The sequence below is a fragment of the Venturia canescens genome, chromosome 1, assembly GCF_019457755.1.
Source record: "Venturia canescens isolate UGA chromosome 1, ASM1945775v1, whole genome shotgun sequence".
Classification (NCBI taxonomy): Eukaryota; Metazoa; Arthropoda; class Insecta; order Hymenoptera; family Ichneumonidae; genus Venturia; species Venturia canescens.
In genome coordinates this window covers 32,164,983-32,192,384 of record NC_057421.1, presented here as the reverse complement: position 1 = coordinate 32,192,384, position 27,402 = coordinate 32,164,983, and the positions used below count along the sequence as shown (strand labels likewise).

The window sequence follows — 27,402 nt, the reverse complement described above, 5'->3', positions numbered from 1 at the left end:
TATTGTGAAAAGAATGAAAACGAGACTTCATTTTTTCGAAAAAATTATTCAAGACGGGCGAAATATTACGTTAAAAAGAAAACAACACATTCATTTTTCGTTTTGCATGGACACTAAACGGATACCAAAGTTTGTATTGTAGCGGAGGTTTGCGTGACCTCTTGCCCTAATTGTTTTTCCCTCACTTAGTCCCAATAGTGGAATGCAGGGCATGAATAGAAGCGAGAAAAAGCACACGAATTGCTGCAACGAGATTTATTTCCAGAACGACTCTTTGCTTATTTGTAGCCATTGTGTATACTGTTGTCTTCACTCGAAGAATATACTCAGCAAAATAAAAAATAAAGTATCCTACATAAGCTTAATTAATTCCTTTCATGAAGAAACTGTATGATGTAAGAATTTGAGAAATTTTTTTCACAAGAAAACGTTATTATTTCCATTAATTTTCTCAAGTGGTACAACTCCATTCGGTTTACAGGATTGGTTGATAAATAATTGCTTTGATATCGTTATTATTTTTTAATTTATATCGTAAATTATATTTATCGTAAAATTATATTTTTATTTGTTATTTTGACAATCGTAATATACATAGAATAGATTTTGAAAGCTCGATGGTATTTTTACACAAAGTGTTCGAAGCTCGTTGATTTCAGGATATAATACACGTAGTGGAGTATAGTTTTGATTTTGTTTTCATCTTGCTTTCGATTAAATTTGGGTTTCACCAAAAAAAGCTCTTCCGCTTTTTTCATCTTTTCGACAATTAGTTGTTCCGTTTATCCGATCGATCACTATTGAAGATTTTAACGTTTTATTGTACGCAGGATTGGACTCATCGATGGATTCCGTCGAAGCTTTCAGGCTTAACATACCGTTGCGATCGTAATTCTCATGATGTTTATGATTTTTGTGATAATCAACGTTCTCGTCGTCTGGCAAAGGCGAGAGAACGAGATCCTTTGGGTTCCTACTTTCGAGGTACAGAAAAAATATTATTCGTATCGACGAGCTTGAAGTTTTTCTTTTTTTGCTCTTTTTTTCGAACTATTTTCATGTCGCTTTTATTGAATTTCTCCACAAGTGAAATATGAAAAGAAAAATGTGAAAGGTACTAAATGAGCGAGAAGAAATTCTTTGAAAGAATATCGGGAATCGAAATTCAGTCATTTTCCAAATTCCTGAGAATATATTTTTCTAAAATCTGATTGTATAATTTTGAAATAAAAGTGACAGCTATGTGACCGACAACCAGCGAGATTCATAGAGAAAAAAAAGAGCCAACGGTACTCACTTAGTCTTGTGATTTTTCAGCACACTCTGTACTCGTACAATCCGGGAGCTACTTGAAGATCTGCATCGACAGAACGTTCCTTGTCTTGTACTGGCCACATCCACATCTCTATGAAAATGATGATTACTTGGAGGTGAACATCGCAGAGTCTGTTTAAAAGCTTTTCTGTATTTGGCACTCATGACGTTGTATAATATCGGATTTATCGTCGTACTGAAGTAGTAGAGAGAACCAGCTAACGGGTATAGCCACTCATTTATCTTCGCAAACGTTCTTGGTTGGGTATAAACCCAGAGTAAACGCTGCACGTGAAAAGGCGCCCAGCAAATAAAAAAAGTTATAACGACTGCACCTGTGTGCAAAACATAACATTGTAATATCCAGTTTTTTTTTATGATAAGATTTTTCATTCGTTTCAATTTGAATACATTGTTTTTCAGGTGGAAAAATGAAATCGTTGTTCCTCCATGAATAGTACTTAAGTGGTGAACGAGTTATTTTTTTCAATGGTAATGCGATGATCTATTAAACAAGAAGTTCGTTTATTCCATAATTTCATTGCCTTAAAGCAGACGTTTCTATAGAGATCCTCTTATTGTGTCTGTGACAAGTTTGTGACACAATTTACTCTCCTCCAGTTAATACTTTCGCACAAAGGCTCCTTCAGTAAATGATCCCCATAGATTAAATACCTCTCGAACAGGGAATCCTGAATGCTCAAATTGAAACATCCTACAATACGAATTGTGTGATGATATACTGCGAGATTTGCTTATTAAATTTGCTAACGTGACTTCAATGGATAACAAGAGGAAGAGATATATTCGTTCTGAGCAGTATGGAATCATTGGAAAAATTGATTTACGTATTTTTATGTACAAAAAAAATTCGTTTGATAAAAAAAATTAATTATTTTTAGAAAAAACATTTTGACGACCAAAAACCGAAGAAAAGTTTTCACCTATATCATGTGTGATTTCAGGGTGTAACCGAATTTCATTATCGAAGGCAGTTTATATGAACACACAATAATGAGAACGGAAAAATAGTTGTTTGAAGTGATTCTGAAGGTGTATGATAGTAGTATTCGGTAAATGGAAAAGTGATCGGGCCATACAGCCTCATACAGCCTATACTTTTTTGCATGCATCCTTTCTCTGAAAATAAAAAAATTGGTCATAAAAATTTCCCTGGGTTATGGAAAAATTTTCTTTGCAGGTACTTACTGAGCATTCTAACGATGGCCTTGCGAGATTGCGATGGCCTAGTCTCGCCATGAACTGTACCATCTATTCTGTGTCCAAGAGTCGTGCCTTGAATGGCTCTGCCTATATGAACGTAGAGCCACATTATCATCACCATGGGTCCGAGGAAAAATATAATACAGCTCATTTCATACAAAGGGAGATCCGGCATATTCAACATTGCACAGACTGCTGAATTTCTCGAGATGTTCCTCGAATCTAGAGAAATGGAAGGATCCCATTCAATTGAAATGTTTAAGACAATCACGAAATATTTCGAAAAACCATTTCCATAAACGGGAGACCATAAAACCTATGCACACAGGTGACCTCTATTAGAGATTCTTTGTCGGAGATAAACATACAAAAAATTTAACTACTTTTGACAACCAATCGAAAAAATCAATTGAAATTAACCAAAAAATGTTAGTAAGGATTGAAAATTACAATTCGTCCAGGGGTAAGCTTAATGTATCCATCGAATTAGGAAGTTGATAACAAAAACATCTCACATCTAATTGGATGAATGCAAAAACCATTATGTTATGTAGTGCAGATTTTGTTAAATTCTGATGAATTGGACACAATTTTTTAATGGAAATAAAATCATTCGTTTATTTTTGCAAATGAATTTGCGTGTAAGTTCATTTTACGGTAATATTTTTACGGATTTTCAGTGAGTTTACATAATCAGAAACGTATAAAAACTGCCTTTCGCTCAACGATCGATGCGAGAGCCAATGTACAACATGTGTGCAGTTGTACGTATGTATTCGCTAAAGACCGTTGAGCCGGTTTTCAGCAGAAATTTATACGTTGAACATTTGTAATTTCTTGATAGAAATGAATCTGCGAGAACATCGATTCATTAATGATTTTATAATTGCACTTACACGGTGGCCACTCAACATAATTGAGTTCGGTGTACCAGCAGAATGGCAGCGCACAAACCAGTGCCACAATCCAGGCAGCTACGATGACGAACATGTGTCGTTTCAAACCGCTCATAACATAAAGACGTAAAGGATGACAAATTGCCAAGTATCTCTCCAAAGAGAACGCAACTATGGTTAATACTGATACGTAAGAAGACCTTAGAAAAAAACGTTTCATTTTTATCGTTTTTTGTATCATCGTCAATGGATCCCGAATATTGACTTATATTTCAGAAATGAAAGCTCGTCCCTTGCACACGGTTAGACCAAACTCCCAAGGATACTGTTGCCAAAATACCCATAGTTCGTTAGGTAAGCCTAAAGGAATAAATAATACGTTTGTTAAAGGATACGAATAGTTTAAGATGAAAAAAAAATGATTTTTTTTTCTTAAATCATTAGTTTACACTCCGAAGAATATGTATCTCAAGTTTCGAGTAAAAATTCGAATGTTTTAAGTAGCACTTCGTACACTTGATTTTTGACGTAAAAATGTACTGTCAAAAGCGGTACTAGATGCTATCAAGCAAAATCTTAGCCGAGACGATCTTTTCGATTTAACTTTTCCAAAACTTTAAACGCCTTTTATTTAAAATCATTTTTTTTTTACCGCGTTGACAGCAGTCCAAAGGGAGTTTTTATTCTAGCGACTTGATTCAAAAAGAATTTTCGTAAAGAAAACGTATGTTTTCAGCCGGGAATGATTTTTTTAATGAAAATTTCGCGAAAATTTTGAATTTTTTTTCACATGTTCACTATTTTTTTTTTCTAAACAATATTTTGAAAATCCCCTACGCCCGGCTATAGCTTATGACACATACTTTAAGAATCTTTTTCGTTTTTCACCTCCAAATGTTTCATTTTAGTAAATTGCTGTCAACGCTATTGAGACCAAATTCAAGAAGTGCCATATTCAATACGCCATTGTGCGAAAAAGTAACATTAAAAAAATTTTTTTAAATAAAACTTTCTCCAGTGCTTGTAACTATATACAAAAGTGGTGTCCATTTTTATGTAAATCTATCCAACCTTTATTTCTTTATTGATCTTTACTTATAAAATATACACAAAAATCTCAAATTCCAATGTTTCCACTACCCCTCTTAAACGAAGATGAAGAAAAATCATTGGATTCCCAATGAACCAGAGAATTTTATTGTGAATTATATTGGATGGATATGCAATGAAGCTTGATAACGAACAATACTAATTATTTATTCGAAAAATGAAGAGCAAACAATGTAAACCAGTACAGTGCTGTATTGATTTATTTAGTGATGTGTTGGACTCCCTACGCACGTGATATACGTATACATCAACAATGCGATCATATACGCTTTTATGGCATTTCTAAGGGACTTTTGTTACTGGAAATTGCTATATTTGCATTGTAGAATTTCTGAATATTGCTTTTCAAACGTTTTTAAAACTTTTTTTTTCAGATTTATGCATTGACGGTGGCCTATTTTTTCTTTTCATCTATTAATTTCATCCGCAAATCATATGCCAATTAGCCTCTTTTTTTGAGATAACACATACTTTCATGATTCAAACGAATCAGTACTGTATCTGTATACATTAATATGGATCTGTTAAATATATTTTGAGCTGCTTTGTTACATATACTTTGAGCTGTTACATATATTTTTCGGTGCTCGTCTATTTTTGGAAATGCCCTCAAAAAAATGAATTACAATTGACTCGTTCATGCTTTGAACAACAAGTCGATGTTTCTATTATTATTCACTGAATAATTTGACATTCTTTTTAGTGCTTTTAGAAAAGAGAATCAATAGTGCAACGTTATTCAAGCCAACAAAATACTTCGGGGTGACTTTATCAAGTTATTCATTCTTTTGCTCTATTAATTTTCGTTGCAAGAACCTAGAACAATTATTGATCCAATTTGTAGTCAAGATTAGGCAAATACAATGAGAAATAAAAAGAGATAAAAAACTATGATCAAAACCGACTGGGAATACAGATTTGAAGTACAAAGTAAAAAAAATTTTGTCAGCAGCCTTGTCGTAGAAAATGTGTCGCATTCGCGAAAATTCAAGGTCACATGTGGCCTGTGTAGCGTTCGTTCTATTGCTTATCGATTTTTCCAAACTTACACATTCACCATAATGTTTTACCAGTTTAATATTACCCACAATAGAGATATCGGAGAAAAACAAACGCCGAAGAAAAACCACACGCGAACAATTATTACCACCTTGATTTTCATAAAATGAACATAAAACAAATTTTTGAAAGGAATACTATCTGGCGGAATAGCATAAATGAAATTTTGAGTAAGTATCAGTAAAAATAGTATTCCCACCCATTCCATACGTCAGAGACACCTTCCGTAAAATCCACAAAATTATCAACAAGTTTATGTATACATATCTTCATCAATGTTTGAACGAACATGGATATTTATGAAATAGACGATGAGAAGGTTACACGCAAACATGGTAAATGACGCGAATCGGCAATTTTCGACAAACTGATATAGGTCATATCAAATAAATATATCCAACCCGAAGAAGATAAAATCTAAAAAGGTGGGATACTCTCTCATTGCGTTTGTTTTGGGTATAGTTATTTTCAATATATACACTCCCGTCCAAAAGTTTGGGTTCACCAGTCGGAATTTTTACCCACACTAAAAGTTCGATAGCTTGGTCAAAAATCAATGGAATCGAATTTAATAAACGTCATTTTGAAGGGAATATAATATCAAATAAGTTGAGTAAATAAGTTGAGCTTCAATTTGCCGCCTCTTAAATTCTTTTGCAATTTTTTTTTTAGCTGACATCCGTTTTAGAACAGCGCCGTTTTTTGACAAATTTTTGGCCTTCGTAAACCGGTTTCCAATGTAGTAGAAATTTTTTTCGCTACTTTCCTCCATGACATCTTTGAAGGGGATAGAAAAAGCTTCATTTTTATTTTATAAAAAATATCGTAAGATTTTTTTTCGCATGGTTATCTTAATCTCAGCGAAAAATTAGGAGTTTCAGAAATTGTGGCATATTTCGAAAACTTTGGGGGTTCCGAGGAAATGTCAGAAGGGTAAAAAGTTGTGTCGGTTTATAATAAACTTGTTCCAATTATTTTAGATTACGTTTTTGAAAAATTTTGTTTTCATCTTTTTGGTCAGGTCTCGACTGACAATAACTTGAGAAATATGGGGTTTGGGATAAAATGTCATAGGGGAAGAAAGTTTCAATTTGTAATTTTGAACTCACTGACATTTTTCAAATTTTTCGTCGATTTTTTAAAAAGAAGTGAGGTACTTGTTTTTAGATTTCATCGCAATTCCCATATCATTTCGATGGAAAACATTATTCTCTTAGTCTCTTACCTTATTTACACCTGTTTCTCATTGAAAAAGCTTCTCCCACAGAAGCTCGATCGGATTCAATTGAATTCGATCTCGTAACTTAAGTTAGGAGATTGTGATGGCCAAGCCGTATTTAATGATTGCTCCTTTTTGTCTGAGAGCACGTTCTTCTACCGTGAACTCGTCATTGAGAATGGAAAAATAAAAATTTGGGTTCTTCCGTCTACGCAGTATATTCCTCCACTGACAAACTTTTCATCCATGATGTTAAAGCACCCATTGGTATAGTTTTTTTTTATTAAATAGACGCAGTAGCGGCTTTTTACAACAATACACTGCTGGTGTCAACTAAATTTGCCAAGCCATAATAAACAAATCAATCGAGCGAAACAGGTGTAAATAAGGTAAGAGACTAAGAGTTTTATATCGAAATGGCATGGGGATTGCAATGAAATCTAAAAAAAAGAACCTCACTTGTTTTGAAAAAATCGACAAAAAAATTTGAAAAAATGTCAGTGAGTTCAAAATTACAAATTGAAACTTTCTTCCCTTCTGAAATTTTATCCCAAACCCCATATTTCTCAAGTTATTGTCAGTCGAGAGCTGACGAAAAAGATGAAAAAAAAACTTTCAAAAACGTAATCTAAAATAATTAGAACAAGTTTATTATAAACCGATACTACTTTTTACCCTCCTGACATTTCCTCGGAATCCTCAAAGTTTTAGAAATACGCCACAATTTCTGAAACTCCTCATTTTTTGCTGAAATTAAGATAGCCATGGGAAAAAAAATCGTACGATATTTTTTAAAAAACAGAAATGAAGCTTTTTCTATCCCCTTCAAAGCTGTCGTGGAGAAAAGTAGCGAAAAAAATTTCTACTACATTGGCAGCCGGTTTACGAAGGCCAAAAATTTGTCGAAAAACGGCGCTGTTCTAAAACGCGTGCCAGCTGAAAAAAAAATTGTAAAAAAATTTGGTAATTATGTAGTTTGAATACTTTTCCGAAAATCAATGGAATTTTTTTTTCTTCTTCTCGAAGTTATCGATTGGACTATAGTAAGTGATATTTCGTCGGGGGAGGCTAACATTTTCCATAAAAACCATGAGTTATGGAGTTTTGAAGTTGTTGGAAAAATGCGGGGATTTGGCGTATATCAGGCTATTTAGGAGTTCACATTAGGACAGGTGGACACACACACACGCACACACACACACCAAAGTTGCTCTAAACCCGCCCAGCGGAACCACACCCACACATCGAAAGTTTTCTGAACCAATACGACGATTTCGCACACACATCAAAAGTTGTTCCGGATACACATATGCGATGTTTATGCGAAATCGGTAGGTGTATTCAGAGCATTTTTGATGCTTGTGTGGTATTGCTGGGCGGGTTTAGAATACCTTTGATGTGTGTGTGTGTGTGTGTGTGCGTGCGTGCGTGCGTGCGTGTGCGCGTGCGTGCGTGCGTGCGTGCGTGCGTGCGTGTGTGTGTGTGTGTGTGTGTGTGTGTGTGTGTGTGTGTGTGTGTGTGTGTGTGTGTGTGTGTGTGTGTGTGTGTGTGTGCGTCCGTGCGTGCGTCCGTGCGTGCGTGCGTGCGTGCGTGTGTGTGTGTGCGTGCGTGTGTGTGTGTGTATGTGTGTGTGTGCGTGCGTGCGTGCGTGCGTGCGTGCGTGCGTGCGTGTGTGTGTGTGTGTGTGTGTGTGTGTGTGTGTGTGTGTGTGTGTGTGTGTGTGTGTGTGTGTGTGTGTGTGTGTGTGTGCCCGCGCGCTCTGTCGTGTTGTGAACTCAAAAGAATTCAAATATACCATATTTCATCATATTTTTCCAATAACTTCAAAACCTCAAACACATGGTTTTTATGGAAAATGTTAGCCTCCCCCGACGAAATATCATCAATGGTAACTAATTGAAGCCGTCCATACTAAAAAAAAATTTCTTTCGTTGATTTTCGGAAAAGTAATCAATCTACATAATTACCAAAAATTTAACACGAGGCAAATTGAAGCTCAACTTATTCCCTTCAAAATGACGTTTATTAAATTCGATTCCATTGATTTTTGACCAAGTTGTCGAACTTTTAGTGTGGGTAAAAATTTCGACTGGTGAACCCAAACTTTTGGACGGGAGTCTATGCGATGGATATTTCTTTAACTCGTTTTTTTAAGTTTTCGCCAGCATTGTTCATTTATCTGGGATGTTTTTGGCATGGGTAGTGTTATGGAATTGATTGAATAGTGGAGACACTATCTGCTCATATACAAATTTCATCATTACACGTGTCATTGTATTTCTGATCAACAGTGGGATAACATATTTGTGATCCAATGTACAGAGCCGCCTTAGTCTCATCCCTTTATGTACTTGGAGAAAACACATGGAGAAGTACGTATCGATTAGGTGGACCGTCCCAGTAACTAATGATTGTCTATTATACAACGTTGTGCATCCGCGACTGATATAATAGAGCTATTGAAGAGTGCATAACGAATCTCATAATCCATTATTTTGATACATATTATTCTTGAAATGATGTGATAATATTTTATGCATGACTCTCGTTTTTTCAAATTTATAACAACGATTCCGATAATATCCGAGGTTATCATATTGGAGCACATTTTTATTTACTTTCGTATGTGAAATTTGAAAATATTCACATTCAAATAAAAAACTGCTGGAAAGAATTTTCGAAACGAATTAGGGCTAATATTACAGGATATGAAAAACGTGTTTCTAGATTCAATGTTCAACGAAAATATGACGATTGGGATACAAATAAATTTCACCTGTGTTAACTAAAAAGACGTTTGTTATTCATTGATTGATTTAGGAAGATTTAGGAAGATGTAGCGAAAAACCCGCTTGTTGGATATACCCAATACTTCGTTAGACGAATGCAAAGTATGCAGGACAATAAGAAATTTTCAAAATACCGCGTCATTGGGTAGTACGAAATCTATTCGGAGAGGCCTGAATTTGCAAATTGCAATAAAGAATGGAACACGTGCTCTCTTACACGTGAGATGTTTGTTCTCATAAGAGTTTTCACTTCAGCGGGTGACCACGTGTCCGTAAGAATAATGGTTGCTCTTCGGCACTTGTAAAATAGAGAAGAGAAAAATGAGCTTATAGAACAAATGATATAAGATGTGTAAACGTGGAAGGGGAAAAGAGTGAACTAAAAAAATAGGATTAAGAGAGCCATTTTTCCCATCGTATTTTTTCAATCTTTTGCAAATGCAACTCTTTCAAAGTTCTTCTGGATTTACTGATGGGACATAGTTTCACTACTTAAACGCACTGTATTTACGTGTGTTCTTTTAACGAAGTACCCTCGGTACGTAGTGAGGGTGAGAACCAAACGTTCCCGGAGAAAACAAAAATTTCCAAATTGATTACGCATAGATGAATCAAAACATGCTAGGTAATTTAAGTTGGTGGAGACTGAAGTAAATATACCGTGAAAAAATCACATGGGGGTATTTATGGGCATATGAAAAATAAATAGGAAAAAAATATGAATCGACAAAAAATTCCATAGTTTTCAACGAAAATTTGAAACTAGAGTTGCACAAATCCGGGAATTTTTGGATTGTTAACTCGTAGACCCCACACCGGTGCAAATTTGTACCCACGAAAATTTCAGGCGAAATTTAAGGCGAATAAAAAAGGAATTAATTGGTATGGTATCGTGAGAATCAAGATTTTTTTTACGAGAACGCTTCATTCTCAATTTGTGAAATCTGTCGATTGTCAGTGCTTGAATATATGGTAATTATGCAGAAGTGGGGCTCCACCTACAATCGGGTTGAATTTTTATATTTATGTTTTTTATGAATATAAAACATGAAAACACGCAATATTGTGGTGGCGCATGACCTTGGGGATCAAGAAAAAATTTTTTTTTCATTTTATTCTTTATACATTGAAAATAAAGTTATTATGCGTGTATATAAGTACGTTTAATGGTTGATTTGAAGGCTACATGGATGGCAACGGTTGCGCTTCTTGGCTTGGCTACTCCGGGGATTTTGACCTAAAAATTTCGTCTCCCCGGCGCGAAGCGGGAGACGAAATTTTAGGTCAAAATCCCCGGAGTAGCCCAGCCAAGGAGCGCAACGTTTGCCATCCATGTTACTAGTGAATGGTTGTTTTGAGAACCGTCTTTTTGTATACATAAGACTGAAATAATCGTCATACGAATGTTGACGTATATCCGAATCCGTGTTGCGATTGTAAGTACGAATTTATCAGAATTTCTCATAATTCTATAAATTTGCAAATTATGGGAATTTAAATAATTTTAGCCACCTTCCGCCACCATAAAATACATATTCCCAAGCCATAGTATAGTCCTGAATCCATAGAAAATTATTTGGAGTTGTTTTGGTGTGGAGCCCCACTTCTGCATAATTACCGAATATATTATGTGAATGAAAGTGAGAAGGTGAAAAAAGATATATATATTTTTTTGAATCTTCTTTGCAGTCATGATGTGCCGATTCGTCTGTAAAAATTGACCAGTTGAGCTGATTATTAAAAGTTGATTATATAAAGATTCTATCTTCGAAAGAAAAGTTTCATAAAAATTCTTCGAAAAGATTGTTTTTTTTTTAAATCTTTTAAAAATCTCAAATTCATTTTTTTTGCAGCAAGAGGATATCGATTAATCTATATGAGTAATTTCAATAAAAACGACTTCTCCAACACATGTCCTGTATGATAAAAGCCAAATAAAGTAGATTAGGGAAGCCAGAAAAGTTTTTGTTAACGTAAAACTGCAAAATTCTCAGATGTCGAGCTTCCCATAATTCCGACATAATATGATATAGTGGATAACTTTTACGAAACTGATGGAAATTATTTACAAGCGTTATAACTTATTAGCAACGGAGTCCATAACATTTCATAACAACGACTCTGTGTACCCGAACTTGTAATGACGAATAGTGACTCGATCGTAGTTCCGGTTCTAGTTTCTATTCAAACTTACCAAGCACGAGTAGCATTAAATCGGAAACAGCAAGATTGAAGAGATAGTGATTAGTGGCCGTTTGCATAGCAGGATTTATAGTGATGACTGCACACGTGACTGCGTTGCCAAAAACTCCAGTAATGAATATCATGACGTAAGTAATGGTCACAGGTAATACAAGCTTTAACGGTAAATGCTTCGGTCCCAGGACGTTCTCCAAAAATTCGTCCTCGGTGAAATTATCAAAACCAGTGGCATTGACCACGATTATCGATAATTGACTCTGATCCGCCATATTCATCGGTTCCATCAATCATTCGGGGTCACACTCACGTCAATTAATGCATTATGAATTCATCGTCCAAACATTCAACTTGTCGATTGATATAACACCTTTGTTATCGTTTCACTGATTCGATTGTTGACGCCAATTTTCAAACGACGAAAAAAATACAAAAAAATGACTAGATTGAAACTCATGTTTCTTTATCAGTTACGTTCTGAAGTTTTGAAGTCTGTCATCAGTTTTTCATCATTGCATTTTTTTAATCTTTCGTGATGCTTCATGATGTTGATTGTTTTTGTCACATAAAAAAGATACAACTTGATTCAATTTTGAAAAAGAAAATTTAAAAAAACATTAAATATCTCGATTGTGATTTTCTTTGATCTCTTTCAATCCTAAAGAATGTAACGTTGAGAATCAACGCGATAGGCGAGGCACGCGCCTCGCAGGACTGCGAGAGAATGACGATATACATACTCGCGCCGAGCCACCCTTTTGAAGCTGCACCGCGCGTTTCGCTCATCACGCATTACCAACCCTTCGTAATGTTAACTTCGTCGCGCTATACATAAGAAAACTGAAAATTTGGTAAATTGCCTAAGTTGAACCAGGTCTGAGAGTTGCAACTAAATTAGCAATCTTGACACTGAATTCACAATTGCAATTTTGGTCGAAAAGAATGGAACCATTTTCTCGTTTTTTATAAAAGTTCAATGTTTTTCTATATTTTCATCGAGCAAGTAAAATTTTTGTAAATCGCAAAATGTCAATGCTCTAAGTACAAGTATTTAAAGAATGCACTTCCTTTTGTTCATTTCGATGAATTAGAAAATTAAAGCCAACCCGCTTTGTAGAGCATTCACGTTGCTCGTTTTTACCTTTCATAAAATTATCACGCAGACAAAGCAAACTTATTTGGAAGATAAAATGAATGACTTACATAGTTTTTAAATGACCGAAAACAATCCTGTTTTAAAATATATGACTGTTATTGTAAAATGCCATACGCCATAAGCTTTTGTAATGCCTAACAAGAGGCAGTGGCGACGAGAGCTTGAGAATTATGAGCATGAGAACTTTAAAGTCTCATGTATTTCTATTCGGTAGTGCAATTTTTGAGTATAAATATAATTGGCAAAAATTTCAACAGATCAATGACCTTTAGCTAGTGAAAAATGTTAGTCGACAAGTGCAAAAGGCAATAAATCCTATCGCACTGTAAACAAGTTGCATAAATGGGGAGCTTATGTCGGTGCATTTTACTTCAGTTGGAAAATCTCTTGGAGTTGAAGACGAGCTGAAGACAAGTGTTGGTGTAACCACAAGACTATCGGCTCGCAAAGCACGGATCGATGAGGAACCATGTTCCGCACGCTATACAAAAAAACAAAAATCGCACCTCCATATCAAGTATTGCAAGATAAATTTGCGCGGTTTTTAACTCTTTAAATGTATTTTTGTCATAGCTATAGTATATGTTTTCAAGAACGATAGGACAGGATCTCTCCAATACTGAGGATCTTCATGAAATTATGTCTGGTTTCTATCAAAGGATTTCTTTCATAAACATCATATTTCTTGGGGAATGAAAAAAAATAAAATAAAATAAAATAATTCGACCTCTGCCATTTTGAAGAAAACCAGTCATGACTTAAGGGAGATCTTGCGTTACTTGTGATTCAAAAAAGCAACTGAACTTTTTTGCTTTCTTTATGATAAAAAAAAAACGATTAAAATTTATTCTCGCAATTAATAAAATTTTGTGTAACTTATTTGTTAAGATTGATGAATTTTGAAAATTATGATAGCGGTTAAAATACTTTCGTAGTAAAATCGTCAAGCAAAGTGCGATAACAGCCATCTTATATTTATATGCGTATGCATATCTATATTTCAAACCAGCTGGCTCATGGGATTGTCGAAACTTCCGCTGTTTATGCCGTTATTACTCGTTAACCTCAAAAAGTGTTTTTTCCTTTTCCATTCCACAATTATTTTCAACGTTAACAAGGGTTTTTTAAGACATCATTGGTCTCTAAAAACATTCTACTTTCTTATTTTCGTTTTTGGCTCTTCAAAGTTGGGAGGATCCTATTACATTAAATTCAAATCAACACACAGAGAGTGCACCTGCCATAAGAGCCTATGTATAACCCTTTAAAAAATGTGATTTTTGTTAATTGATTTCTCGATCACTAGACGGTAGATCCTCTAATAATTCCGGGAATAGACGCATGGTGTATATTTCTAGCATATTTCAAAATGTCAAGTCGTAAAGTTGGAATTTTCGATTTCCATTAGATTCGCGTTAACTTCCTTAAACTATATAGTTTTTCCCGTATTCCTCCAGAACAAGAAATTTTGTTACTTTTAGGAGCGTAAAAAATAGGTATTTTTTGGGGATTTTTTTAGAAAGGATAAAATAATGTGATCTTTTTCAAATTTCGATATGAGTTTATGATAACTGTCGGGTAAAAAAAAAAAAAAAATGTTTTTGGGATGACCAAGAAAATGGTGGCGTTATTAAGGGTCTTCGGACGCCTGTTTTCTGCGACATTGAAAACTGCTGTAGTTGTCACTTTTTTTATTTCTATCCGAAAATAATTTAATAAGTGTCATTCGTTTACTGACATATTAAGGGGAAGGATATACCAAAAAAAAATGATGAAAAACTGCGAAATTGAAAATTTGAGAGCCTTTTTACTCCAGAGTTCGAATTTTCGCCGATTTTTTCAACATATTCAACTCCAAATCGATTAATTTATTTACCCGCTACATTTCAAACTTTAGGTATATCCTTCCGATAAAATTTCTCAAAGTAACCTCCCAAAATTTCATCCAGTTCGGTCGATAATTTTTTAAGCTACAGACAACACAAGTTTTTGAAACAGTAGTTTCGAGATAATTGCGTTTAAGGTATTCCTTTCACGAACCCGAAATCTCTACAATAAATTGATTTTAATTTATAGTAAAGTACAACAGCATCCGAATAGATTGGCGAAATTTCAGGTCAGGTTATCGACCATTTAATGAAGAATTAAAATGTCAAAAATCGTAAAAGTTCTACGGGAGCTTATGGAGAATCCATCATCACCACATTTCTATTCAATAATTTATACACTGAATATCTCTAAATTCCTGATATAAACTATCTCACGGATAGAAAAAAATGTAAGGAATCCATAGCGACAATAAAAATAAAGGGTTATCGAATATTGAAAAGAGATATTAACGATATAAGTTGGAAAAATGGCAGAAGCAGAAGCTTTTCCCATATAACAGCGACTTCTCAGACGTTAGGAATCAGTCCAAATTTCGAGTGCCCTAGTTTGCGACACCAAAAAATACGAAAACTATTAATTGTAGTGACTTACCGATTAATCAGCGATAACTGCGCAAATATTTCATATTTCGAGTTTTTCTCTGGCCAGTATATTCTTGGGGTATCAAGCTTAGGAAAAATTTAAAAAAAATCGATTTTTTGAAAATTCTAAAGGGCTTTAAGAGCATGGATCAGTTGACTAATCTCACTTGGAATTTTCGAAATCGAAATTCTTTGACACAGTTTGACCGATTAAAAAGGCTCTGTCAGCCTACGCAGGACGATCGCAAAAATCGACTGACAGAGCCTTTTTTTAATCGGTCAAACTGTGTCAAATAATTTCGATTTCGAAATTTGCAGCTATCTCTCTCGCACTCACGGTTACGATATACCGACTGATCCATCCTCTTAAAGTAGTCTACTTTCCCTCCCTAAGTGTGTAATATACTATATTATTTCGTGCTCACAACATGTTTTCTAGTTTCGTATCCGTATCCGCTCACACACACACACACACACGCGCGCGCGTGCGCATAAAGGCAATAAAAAATGAACGATAAAAAATTCCATTTTTTTATTGAATTTTAGGTCGTTCACAGGAACCCTTAATGGAAAAAAAAAAATTCTTCAATTTTTTATTTAAAAAAATTTCTACGTTTTTTGGAGGGACGGGGGGGGGGGCGGAATGCTCCACTTCATCCGACTCGTTAGTACGAGGTTAATTTATTACAATTTAATCTAATTCCAGGGGTTCTATTGTCAAAAGCTCTTGTTCAAGATCCTCGATTTTCTCTTTATTCATTTGCGTAGTTGGTAAAGCTTCTCTTGTAATTGGTTCGATTAGCTTTTCATTTCGAATATCGTTTGAGAATTTTACGAGAAGGTGAACAACTGCATTATTTCCCTGGTTGGTATTTCCTCTCTCCGAATAATTCATCTCGTTCCGCTCGCTACAAAGAGTTTTTTCAATACTTCATGTACATTGTAATAGTACCTCTATCTTCGTTATTTTATTCCATGACTTTTTTCTAATCAATGGACTGTAGGAGATTAAAAAAAAACTGTATGCGAAAAATTATTCAGCGACTGATTCATTAACCGTAGAACATTGAATAATACTTGCGAATCTCGGACGGTTTGAAAACTTGAAAAGGTTCCAGTTCAAGAGGACCAGGATCGTACTCTGGGTCCATTGTAGGATTGAAAGGTGAAATCACCATCAAGACGATGCCCATCAGCAGTGTGTATACAAAAATCTAAAAATTCCATTCTATTATATAAAATCACTTTATTTTAGATGACATATACATTACTTTTGTGCCTAATCTGAGGTTAGATAATTTTCCGAAAAAGGTGTCCAGTAAACAAAGCATTAAATCCATGAATATTTCGCCGGTGAACCATACAAATCTCAGTATATAAAAAGCCAAATGCGTGAGCGTTAACCTCCCCATATTAGACTGAATACTAGAAAAACAAATTCGATTTTATATTTTTGACGAAAAGTTTAGGTTAGAAATGAGTTTTTTACGTTTCACATCTGGCAAAAATTTTGACATATTTTCTTCGCTATCGCGATCGAATGAAGGTTAATGCAAATTTGGAAAACACAAAAAGAATATTCTGTAACTAACCTTACATAGATCGGTTCGCCGATTGTTTCAGACTGTTTCCAATTTCATTGTAATCTGTTATCGACTATTGAAATTGTGAAAAACGCTCTAATTCTAACTACAAAGATTCGAAATTCATGTTGAGATAATCTTTTTTTCTTCAAATAAATAAAATAATTACCAAGATGGTTTGACGTGGACTACTTTTCGCTGTAGCATCAATATCTCCGAAACTTCAGTTTTTATTGATGTCTTTATTCAAGTCAAATTCACTGACGATGAAGCTTGAGAATTACCCATTATCAGGCAATTTCGCGTTATACATATATTTTCAATCCGGTACACCGACATCTGCAACCGCCAAAAAAGCATCTGTTGCATATAACACAATTCATCGGGTTCACTTTTTCTTTGCTATCACTTCTATGGCGCGTGGCACGAAAAGACCAAAAATAGAAAAAAGGTATTAATCCCCATCAATATTTTGAAATAAAATTTATGAGTATTTTGTTTTTTTAAATACATTTCAAAAAGATGATTTACGTGGAAACGAATATTTTTTTACTCATTCGGTGGTAGCTCAGCGCGGTAACGTACATTTTTAAGATATAGTGCGAGCGGAAAAGGCAGCAGAATTCTCAATTCTTTACTTCCAACGTTTCGTGGAAAAACTGAACGATATAAGCAACTGCAATTCCACCAAGTTTTAATAGGGGAAAAAAGGTTGAGACAAGTACATTGATGGACCCTTGTTTCCTGATCACAAAAAGAGTAAGAAAAATTCCATAAAAAGAAATTATGAAACCAACTGTAAATAATTTCAACACAATAATTCGAAAAAATTTTCACAAATCATGAAAAAACATTATGGTTAAAAAAATCTAAAATTATTTTATAAAGTAAAAAAAAAAATCCAATTGAACGTGAGAAATAAAGGACCGAAAAATTGCGCTTGAAAACATTTTGGAAACCGATGTCCCAGCATTCTTTCTTATTCTAACAACTAAATCAATTGAAAAAATTCCCCATCTAATGCTTCAATGGAACAGCACCATCAGAAAGTGTCGTCCGCTCGGGGATTTATGAGTTAACCGATGAGTGGTCTGATCGATTCTAACTCAATCGAGATATAGTTATTGAGATTGCATGGTTGCAAATTCAGGGAGCATCATTTTGAGGAGACCTCGCTAGTTTGTGCTACAATTACAACAATTCAGCGAGACCAGATTTCGATGGCAACATCGATCAAATAAATCATTCGATTTATATATTTTGCAGTAATAATGACAATAATAATTGTTTTATTCATCACGGCGCCAAAATTTGTTCCATTTAGAATTTTTCAAAAAAGTAACGTCGAACTTCCTTCCTTGGGAAATATATTTAAAAAATAATAAAAAATTATGGTCAAAGAATGGAAATACGGATTGTATACAAATTTTATCGTGAAGTAGTGTTTTCGTGGAAAGTTTTTACAAAGAGCTGCTTGCTGTCGACATTGTCTGTTGCAGCTTCTTCTGTTGCGACGAAGCACTTTCGAAACTCGACAGCTCTTCGACGTTGGGGTATTTCGAATATAGGAGTGGCTTGTCCAAGGGGGTGTTAATTTCTGCCTCGTGTGCATGAGTAGAGCCGATCGAATTTTTAGCAACTCCTTGAGGATCTCGCAGAGCCGAGCTGAATCCAAATATTCCGTTGGTCTGATTGATCGTGAATCTGGAAATAAATCCGGCAGAATGGAATCAAGGATTCGGCGTTTAATGCCGAACTTAACGCAGAGGCATTGACGACTTTTCGTTCGTTGTCGTTACTTTTTATGCGGGGAAATACTTGCGATAAGCGAACCTGCACAAATCCGGGTTCTTTGCAGCCAATTTTTGTCTCTTCGGCTTTGGGGCTGTTTTTACTTTGCCACGACATCGGAATACGATTTTCTGGAACGCTTTGCGATATCGAGCACTCATAAGATTGTAGAGTATTGGATTGACCGTCGTGCTGAAATAGTAGAGACATCCGCTCAGTATGTACAGCCATTCGTTTAAATCGGGATAATAATCCGCCTCCTTGGCGTAAACGTAGAGTAATCGTTGAGCATGAAACGGGGCCCAACAGATGAAGAACATTATGACGACAGCGCCTAATCAGAGGAATTACAATTTTTATAAGTTATCAGCTTCTTAATATCTTGACGATGCAAAAAAATTTATTTGAACGTATATTATCTCATATCTTAACAATATACAATATATTTTTGGCAGGAAGATCAATTCAGAGTAGCAAGAAAAAATTAAATAACTATTGCTTCACATCAATTGTGTGAGAAACATCGGAATTTTCTTAATAAGGACAATCATTATCGGATATTTCGAAAAAACAAAATTTACTATCATGCTTCATCGAAAAGAAAAACAAATAAATAGGAGATTCTAATTATGCTGGAAAAGAGTAACTCACTCAATATTCTAACAACGATTTTTCGTCCCTGCACTTGTTTCGAATCCCAATGCGCCGATGCCTTTGCAGCTCCGCTGTGATCTTTCGCGCTGCTACGGATTCTCAGTCCCATCCTCGTATAAAGAACAATAATAACGCACAACGGAAGAATGAAGAATATAAAACAGCTGAGTTCGTAGAGCGGAAGAACTGGCATTTCGGGCAACAACATAGCGCATATTGCCGAGTTGAGAGAGATTTTGCCTGAACCGGGTGGATACTCGACGTAATTAACAGTCGTGTAAACCGCAAAAGGCAAAGCTGAGACAAGAGCTATGAGCCACACAGCAAAGATGAAACGAGTCGGTCTCTTCATCGCTCTCATCGCGTAAACCCGGAGAGGATGACATATGGCGAGATAACGCTCCAACGAAAATGCAACTATTGTTAGTACGGAAACGTACGAAGACCTGAAAGAAAAAAAAATTAGATTCATCGCGATATTGAAATGTTGACAGCGGAAATATTGCTCGGGGAATAACACTTCGGCGAGACGAAATTGTTCAACTTGATGGATTTAAAAAATTACTTATTTTCATTACCGAATCATATATTTATTATCATACTTAAGTTAAATGAGATTTGCACATTTCGGAAATCCGCTCTGTTCTTCGAGCTCAAGAACTTTTTCGACACCGATCCAACTTCATTCTTGCACAGTTGCAAGAGCGTTTTATGTATGTGATTTCTTAAGATAATTGTACATTTTTATAAATCGAAATTCATGAAAATACCTCGAAAGTTTTTTTTATAAGCATGAGAAACCAACCATTGAACGATGGTAACTCACATTTCCGAAACGAAAGCTCTAATCTTGCACAATCCCACACCCAGAGGCCACGGATATTGTTGCCAGAAAATACTCAGTTCGTTGGGCAAACCTGTAAAACAAAAATGAACCTCGACTGAATTAATTTTTCTGAATTACCTCAATACATGGGGAAAAATGCGGTACTTCAAAAATTGTAGATTTTTTAAAAATTTATTAAAACTTTCAAAAAGGAAGAAAAAGAAAGAAACTTGGAAAACCAAAGATGGAAATTGGAAAAGAGAAGAAATTTTCAAGCCATTCTATTTATTTCTCGACTGCTTTTTTAAAAGAAGCAGCCAAAAGGAGCATATTTGATTAAAATTACAGTGAAAAAAAATCAGCAGTTTTTGAAGGGTGCCTCATTGGGTCCCAATAAAAATTATTATTTTTTTTTGAGAGTGGCAAAAAATTACACTAGGTTTTTTGATGTTTGAGATCAAGTTATATGGGCAAAGCTCATACTGCTAAAAAGCACGCTATTTCCCGAGATATCCCGTCGATATATTCAAAGTCGATATATTGAGAATTCATAGTTATTTGAATTACTCTTTCCACATCCATTCCAGTTAATTTTTTTGTACGTTTAATAAGTGCAAAAAGTTATCGAGAAAATCGTTGTTCTACGAAATTCTATTTACGATTACAATGAAAAATTTCAGATAACACAATTCATCCGTGTGCTCATTACATAAGATTTTTTTATGCTTTTCATGCGAATTTAACTTTTATTGGGCATTGGTTTTCCCCAGATGATTAACGCTTTGTTCAGCTGCTTCTTCAACTGCAGATATATTTCCTTTACAAACACGAAATGGGAGAATAACCGAGACGAACAAGAGTTGTCGTCGGTAGAAGAACACGCCAGTATATTGGAATTTGAAGTGGAGACGCAACGACAAAGTATATAGACGGTTCGTAGTTCCCCGTGCTTTTCGTTGCGTTCAACGATTGCTTGAGAAATCCAAGGGTGGTTTCGGCAAAAAGCACTAAAAAAACGAGAAAGCGAGATTCGAGTGCGTTGGAATATATGAATAAAATGCCACGGTAAGCCGAAATGGTATAGACGGTTTGTGATTCAGTGGCAAGTCAGTTTTTTTTTTATTTACAGAAGACCATGCAGAGACCATCCGGAGATTGTAAAAAAAAATCACGTCGACCGGATAGTCCGAGAAAGTATACGACTGTAACAAAATGTACGATTTATATCGGAAAGAGAAGCTATTATTTGTTATCTTATGAAGTTGCTTACTAATCTTGACTTTACAAGAAGGGAAGAGAGAATTAGTCTGCCAAATAACCTTAACATATTTATCAGTGTTGATTGATAAAAAAAAATGTTTCGTTAGCCGGAAAAAAAACACGTATTTGGGTGACTCGGGTACAATTTTACTCGATCATTCACGGAAACAATAACGTTTGCTTTGGTTATTAATGGTGATAAAACCGATTTGGTTCGTACTCATCGTTTCTTTTTACTCTTTATGGAATGAACAAAAAATAGTGTTGTTCCTATTGCTTTAGGTTCCCCTCTTTACTACAATAAAACGCTCGCATTAACACGCAGCAAGGGTAAGGGTTTTTATCGTAATTCGTGGAAACACAGTCTGATTATTCATTTCCGACATAGACTCAACCTGCGAATCCAGAGCAATGGAGGCCACTTTCAACACGAAATGATCAAGCAGCAACAGGTGTTAAAAAAACAAACTGCTCTTCTCAGGGCCAAGTGGTGTGTTAAATCCGATCAGCAACCTCCGCATGGTGCACACTGGGTAACGCTGATGCTGATTGCAAAAACTTTGTCAGACAAGAGTTACTTGTTTTTCAACACAAAATACGAATCTGCGATAAAAAATATGTAGTTCCTATATCAAAAAAACAAAGTTGACTTCAAATGATCTTGAGGCAGCTACTGAAGGTAAAAACTGCTGACGTCGTTAAACGCCCCCCAGCCAAACTCTGTCAATTTTGTCCGAAAAATTTTCATCGGAAGAGCTTAGTTTTCGAGATATTAAAATGTCAGAGTTCAAATGGGCCACCCTGTATATCGCGCTACCCAGCTCCACGCGCTATCACAGCCCACAATATTAAACAAAAATACAACTCCGGCGTTGAGTGCAATGTTACAAGGCAGTCGAAAATCATTTGAGCTTCAAGCAAATAATTTATAGACGTCAAATCCTCTTAAGAGGATGGATCAGTTGGTATATCGCAACCGTGAGTGCGAGAGAGACAGTTGCAAATTTCGAAATCGAAATTCTTTGACACAGTTTGACCGATTAAAAGAAGGCTCTGTCAGTCGATTTTTGCCATCGTTCTGCGTAGGCTGACAGAGCCTTTTTTTAATCGATCAAACTGTCTCAAAGAATTTCGGTTTCGAAAATTCCAAGTGAGGTTAGTCGACTGATCCATACTCTTAAGGAGTTTCGGTACAGAAGTCTAAATATTAAGAAATTCATCAAATTTGGTGATAATGTTCTTCAACATCAACTGCGAAAACACAAATTTTTTCAAAATTTTCTTCTACTTAGTTATCGAGTAATTACGCATTAAAGCAGATTTCTTATACCCGGAATGTATACCTATATATATGGAAACGCTATGCTTATACACGTGAACTTTAGTGATCAATTACTCGATAACTGTGTAGAAGAAAAATCTTAAAAAATTTGTGTTGTCAAATTTGGCACTAAAGAATATGATCACCGAATTTTATAAAATTCTGAACTTTTTGAATTTTTTAATGTTTTTAGCATGGTTTAGCATGGCAACATTGTATCGCCTGTACCGAAACTCCTTAACCTTGGCCTTTACGAAAAAATAATGCTCACTACCTCGATCGTCATTTAAAAATAGCAGATATTCAATCTGCTAGTTTCAAAACTATCAGTTTCAATCTTTTCAATCAGTTTCAAAACTTTTTCTATCCAAGAATCAAAAATATTCAATTATTTTGGCTACAATTACGTCGATAGAATATTCTCTTCATTCAGGGGCGTCTAGTTACCTCGATATGTCTCTAATAATTCATGGAGATTAATGGTGGAAATTATTTTTATACTTCAAGTCATTCTTATTTTCTCTGTATTGCCAAGGGCGTAGAACAAGTTAATACAATAGCTATGTAGCGTACGCTATTGGACTTTAGGTATGACGCAAGGCGCTTAAAAATCTCGATTAACGAATAACGCATGAGGAACTCTCCTCGTTTGCTGTTCATACTCTCCACATTCATTTTAATTCTCGTGTACACATAACCTGTGCGTATATACATGTTTGAATCGTGTTATCGCAGCATCGTTATATCAAATTTATATCTCCTAGAACTTTGAGACCATGCATATACACATGTGTGGACTCATATAAGAAAGAGTATTCAGTGTGACGTACATCATCTTAACCCACGACGAAATATTTATTTGCGTTTACAACGACTCAGGCGAGAACAACTCACTAATTTTATAATCCACTAAGAATGAATCCCTTTAATTCGTCACAACAAAACTTCGGCACGTAAGAGATATGTTTACGCCTCTATCTCACGTCATTAAAACGTACATATAAAGATCTGAGCGGAGATGCAAAAATAATTCCATCTTTCTGAACGGACACATTGGACTGTTTGAACAAACTGGGAAAACGATCAGTTTTTACAAAAATATACGTCACTCATTCCTGGGAAGATTGATTTTCATTGACCGATCTCAGAGAAAATATTGAAATCGTTTGCCATCAACTTCTCGAAAAAAATTATTGCAACAAAAAAATAAGCTAGAAAGATGTTACATTTTTTCATCCTTCTGAAAAATGATGTTTCACACGAGCTGCTCAGGGATACCACATATACTTTATTTTACCGTTGTAAAAACATCAAATATTTATGGAAAAATCATTTATTAGGAAAAAAAATTGCAAGTATATATCTATAGAGCATGAATATTGGCTGTTAAGTCAATAATTAAAATTTAATTATTTCTCTAGCGGTTCACCAACCCTGCATGTATTTTCGTTAATTATTTACAAGTGGGATTCCACCTTAAAATTCCTCCAAATTTTTTTATATTACATCGTGACAATTGATAATGATATAACATGCAATATTATGGTGGCGACGTACCTCCAACACCAAAAAAAAATGTTATTGCACACTTTGTGCAATGCTTATTTTAAATTAAACAGAAACTAAATTTTTTTAACGAACAATAAAATAAGATTAGATTAAAAATATCATGTTTTCGTCGTTGATTCATTTACTGTGATGAAACTCCCCTCAGAAAATCAGTCAATAATATTTCGACACGAAAGATGCTTTATCGCAAAATATGTTTGAATAAATATTTCATTGGCGTGAAGATATGCTCCCGCAAGAATATTTTTATCGTCGGTCATCTATTGAATGTCAACTGACAGACAGCTTGGCATCGCTGGGCCACCGTGATCGATATAAAACAGGTAATGCGGTTAAGTTTAGGGACCGCTTTGTTTACAGGATTAGTGCAGATGTCACACTCTAAAAATTGCCTCTATCGGGGACAAATACAGTAAAAAGAAGTTTCAAAATAAAGAAATAGGTTCGAGAACAATTTTGAAACACTCAATTATCAGTGGAATTGATCCAAGTTCAGAGTTTGTGGAGAACTTACGGCCTTGTATGTGATGGGCGGAAAAATCAAAAGTTTTTTTATTAGATATTTTTCAAGTACAGTGGCTAAAAAATATTCTCATCAAATTTCATAAAGATCGGAGCATTAGATTCGTAGCTATGGGTATTTAAACCGACCGCCCGGTACACGCGCGGTCGCGATTGTCTTAGAATCGTCTTTTTTGAAAAATATCTTTGCGGTAGACACGATTACTAAAAAAACTATTAATCCAATCCATACCAAATGTATACCACTTATTTATTATAATAATAGCTAGGGCCTGGACGAAGGATTTCGCATGTTGTTGGAAAAAAAAAATTGTAACAAAAAAACCGAAAATTTAGCATCTCAAAAAATTAATTTTTTGTTAAAACCGTCGCCTTTTTAAATCAACATTTTTACAAATCCTTCGTCCCGGCCCAAGTTATTATTATAATAAATAAGTGGTATAAATATTGGTGTGGATCGGATTAATATAGTTTTTTATTTATCGTGTCCACCGCAACTGATACTCAAAAAAAAGTGCTGCTGGAATACAGCTAGAGTTCCGTAATTTTGAGACATTTTTTGACGAAAAAATTGTACAAGTACATCAACATATGAACTAATGAATGTCGTTCACAGTTTTCTAATAAACATTTATTGTCTTGTCGAAAAAAATTTTTAAAATCACATTTTTTTCGCCTACTGCAAGTGCATATAAGGCCTTAATGAAATGAAACAATGAAAAATGTTTATTGGAATTCTAGCAAACAACTTACCAAGTATAAGCAGCGTAAGATCCGATATGGCCAGACTGAATAAATAGTAGTTGGTAGTCGTGTGCATAGTCGTGTTCTTGATGATAACTGTGCATGTAATGACGTTACCGATGATTCCTGTTATGAATATAGTTACGTAGACGAGTGTCAGGGGTAATACAAGTCTCATGGGCAAATATTTCGGTCCCAATATCCGATCGAGATACTCAGCTTCCGTGAGATTTTCGTGGCTGAGTGACCGCCAGAAGGCCTCAAATGCTTCGCGATCGCTCACCGACATTTCACTTTTCTGCGACCATCAAATTTCAATTGCCCCGTGACCTTGGCTTTTTCTTGTCTTTCTTTATCTTCGCTATAAGAAGGATTCCGCGTTTCAATCGCGGTGGAACGATATCACGAGTGGCTGACTCGTTAACGAACCAAATAATAAAGTCTCTATTGAAAAATATTTAATGATTTTCGTCTCTTGCAATGCCGAAGTATATTCGTTTTGCAAGGACGCATGTGTCTTTCGATCAAGTTGTACGGAGCTCCGGAACCGGAATCCCGGAGTAAGCCAATTTCCGTACAGAAATTCACAAACTCCCAAATTTTTCTGACACTTTGATATTTTATTTGACACGAGCCCAAATACTGCCCCTTTTCCGTTCTTTCTTCCTCTCCCGACCAACATTTATCCCACCGTTCACTCCCGTAGCCGCAACAACTTTTTTTCTTTCACCCTTACTGCCGTCTTTTTCACTTTTCCCTCAATTCTGATTTTATTCTACCTTGGAGATATTTTTCCATTGTCACCGTGAAACGGGCTCAACTCCATTTTTTCTTCCTTCGCCGTCTCTCTCACTCTTACAACACCCGAGAAGTTTTTGTTCTTTCAAGTCTTCGCTGCCCATTTCATATCCAGAATCACGTTTCCGTTCAATCCTCAACTCGACCTTTCAACGTGAAATAAACGATTGTTTATTTCCCCACCGAAACCAGCCTTTTTATTTATCCAAGTATTTTTTCAAGCATATTTCTTTTTGCAATACTACATTAAATCCGCTCTTGAATCGATGTCAGTCGGTAGCCCCTCACTCAATTTATCGTGATTGCAAACGATTGAAAAAAGAAAACACTCTCCACTGTGCTCGACTTGACTCTCGACGCGATACTATCACAATTTTTCGAGATAGTCGCCGATTTGCCACAAGATACGTACTCTCTTACCTCGGCAATAGAGATTATTATCATTAGCGATACACAAAGTGTCACGTGATCAAAACAGTATATTTACATGAATGAATGAACGGCAGAGGGACCTCTCTAATTTTCGCATTTATCGAGATGAGCTTCATCCAACTGTATTTTTCTCAAGCATTTCATTTTTTACCATTACATTCCATGAGAATCAGAGTCGATCCGAAGGTATAGAAACATTTTTTTCAAGCCAATCTGTCGCTTTGTCACCTACAGCGTTTCAGTGTTTGCTGCAACGATTCAACGTTTCGTTCCATAAAAAAAAAAAAAAAAAAAAAACATAAAATAAAAAATTCACCTCTTTTTCAATAGTAGAAGCTTGATTTTACTCATACTTTTGTTCGGTTCTATTGTTCTCAACAACCGGGAAACTTTGAAAACCCTACCGAGTTTATATGTAATGCCCAGAAAAAAGAGAAGAAAGATTGAAGAATAAATAGATGTGGA

The 27,402-nt window shown here is 35.3% G+C and overlaps 2 protein-coding genes across 3 annotated transcripts; both read right to left on the bottom strand.

Moving 5' to 3' along the window:
* Positions 1-255: 255 nt before the first annotated feature.
* LOC122415615 (neuropeptides capa receptor-like) lies at positions 256-12,482 on the bottom strand. The gene is made up of 6 exons (XM_043427898.1): positions 11,806-12,482; positions 3,704-3,794; positions 3,435-3,634; positions 2,524-2,760; positions 1,298-1,649; positions 256-976 (listed from the first exon to the last, which is right to left on the bottom strand). The coding sequence occupies exons 1-6, from the start codon at positions 12,095-12,097 to the stop codon at positions 715-717; spliced, it is 1,434 nt and encodes a 477-aa protein (XP_043283833.1). The 5' UTR covers positions 12,098-12,482; the 3' UTR covers positions 256-714.
* Positions 12,483-16,666: 4,184 nt separating this feature from the next.
* LOC122415592 (neuropeptides capa receptor-like) lies at positions 16,667-26,853 on the bottom strand. 2 transcript variants are annotated; one of them, XR_006261946.1, is made up of 6 exons: positions 25,717-26,853; positions 20,292-20,382; positions 19,463-19,911; positions 18,854-19,145; positions 17,606-18,724; positions 16,667-17,359 (listed from the first exon to the last, which is right to left on the bottom strand). XR_006261946.1 is itself a non-coding variant. In XM_043427851.1 (5 exons), exons 1-5 carry the CDS (start codon positions 25,994-25,996, stop codon positions 18,481-18,483), a joined length of 1,356 nt encoding a protein of 451 aa, XP_043283786.1. In that variant the 5' UTR covers positions 25,997-26,853; the 3' UTR covers positions 16,667-18,480. The 2 variants fall into 2 exon arrangements, 1 of the variants encoding a protein (XP_043283786.1); XM_043427851.1 differs by having other exon boundaries at positions 16,667-18,724.
* Positions 26,854-27,402: the final 549 nt, after the last annotated feature.

What these genes read in the sequence shown, in the direction of transcription:
- LOC122415615 (XM_043427898.1), bottom strand. Translation starts at nt 12,097, where the DNA reads ATGGAACCGATGAATATGGCGGATCAGAGTCAATTATCGATAATCGTG. An exon ending in CGAGCTTTCATTTCTGAAAT is followed by an intron (nt 3,635 to 3,703) that starts ATAAGTCAATAT and finishes TTTTTTTCTAAG; the next exon opens with GTCTTCTTACGTATCAGTAT. An exon ending in TTATGTTGAGTGGCCACCGT is followed by an intron (nt 2,761 to 3,434) that starts GTAAGTGCAATT and finishes CCATTTCTCTAG; the next exon opens with ATTCGAGGAACATCTCGAGA.
- LOC122415592 (XM_043427851.1), bottom strand. Translation starts at nt 25,996, where the DNA reads ATGTCGGTGAGCGATCGCGAAGCATTTGAGGCCTTCTGGCGGTCACTC. An exon ending in TCTTACGCTGCTTATACTTG is followed by an intron (nt 20,383 to 25,716) that starts GTAAGTTGTTTG and finishes TTTGTTTTACAG; the next exon opens with GTTTGCCCAACGAACTGAGT. An exon ending in AGAGCTTTCGTTTCGGAAAT is followed by an intron (nt 19,912 to 20,291) that starts GTGAGTTACCAT and finishes TTTTTCTTTCAG; the next exon opens with GTCTTCGTACGTTTCCGTAC.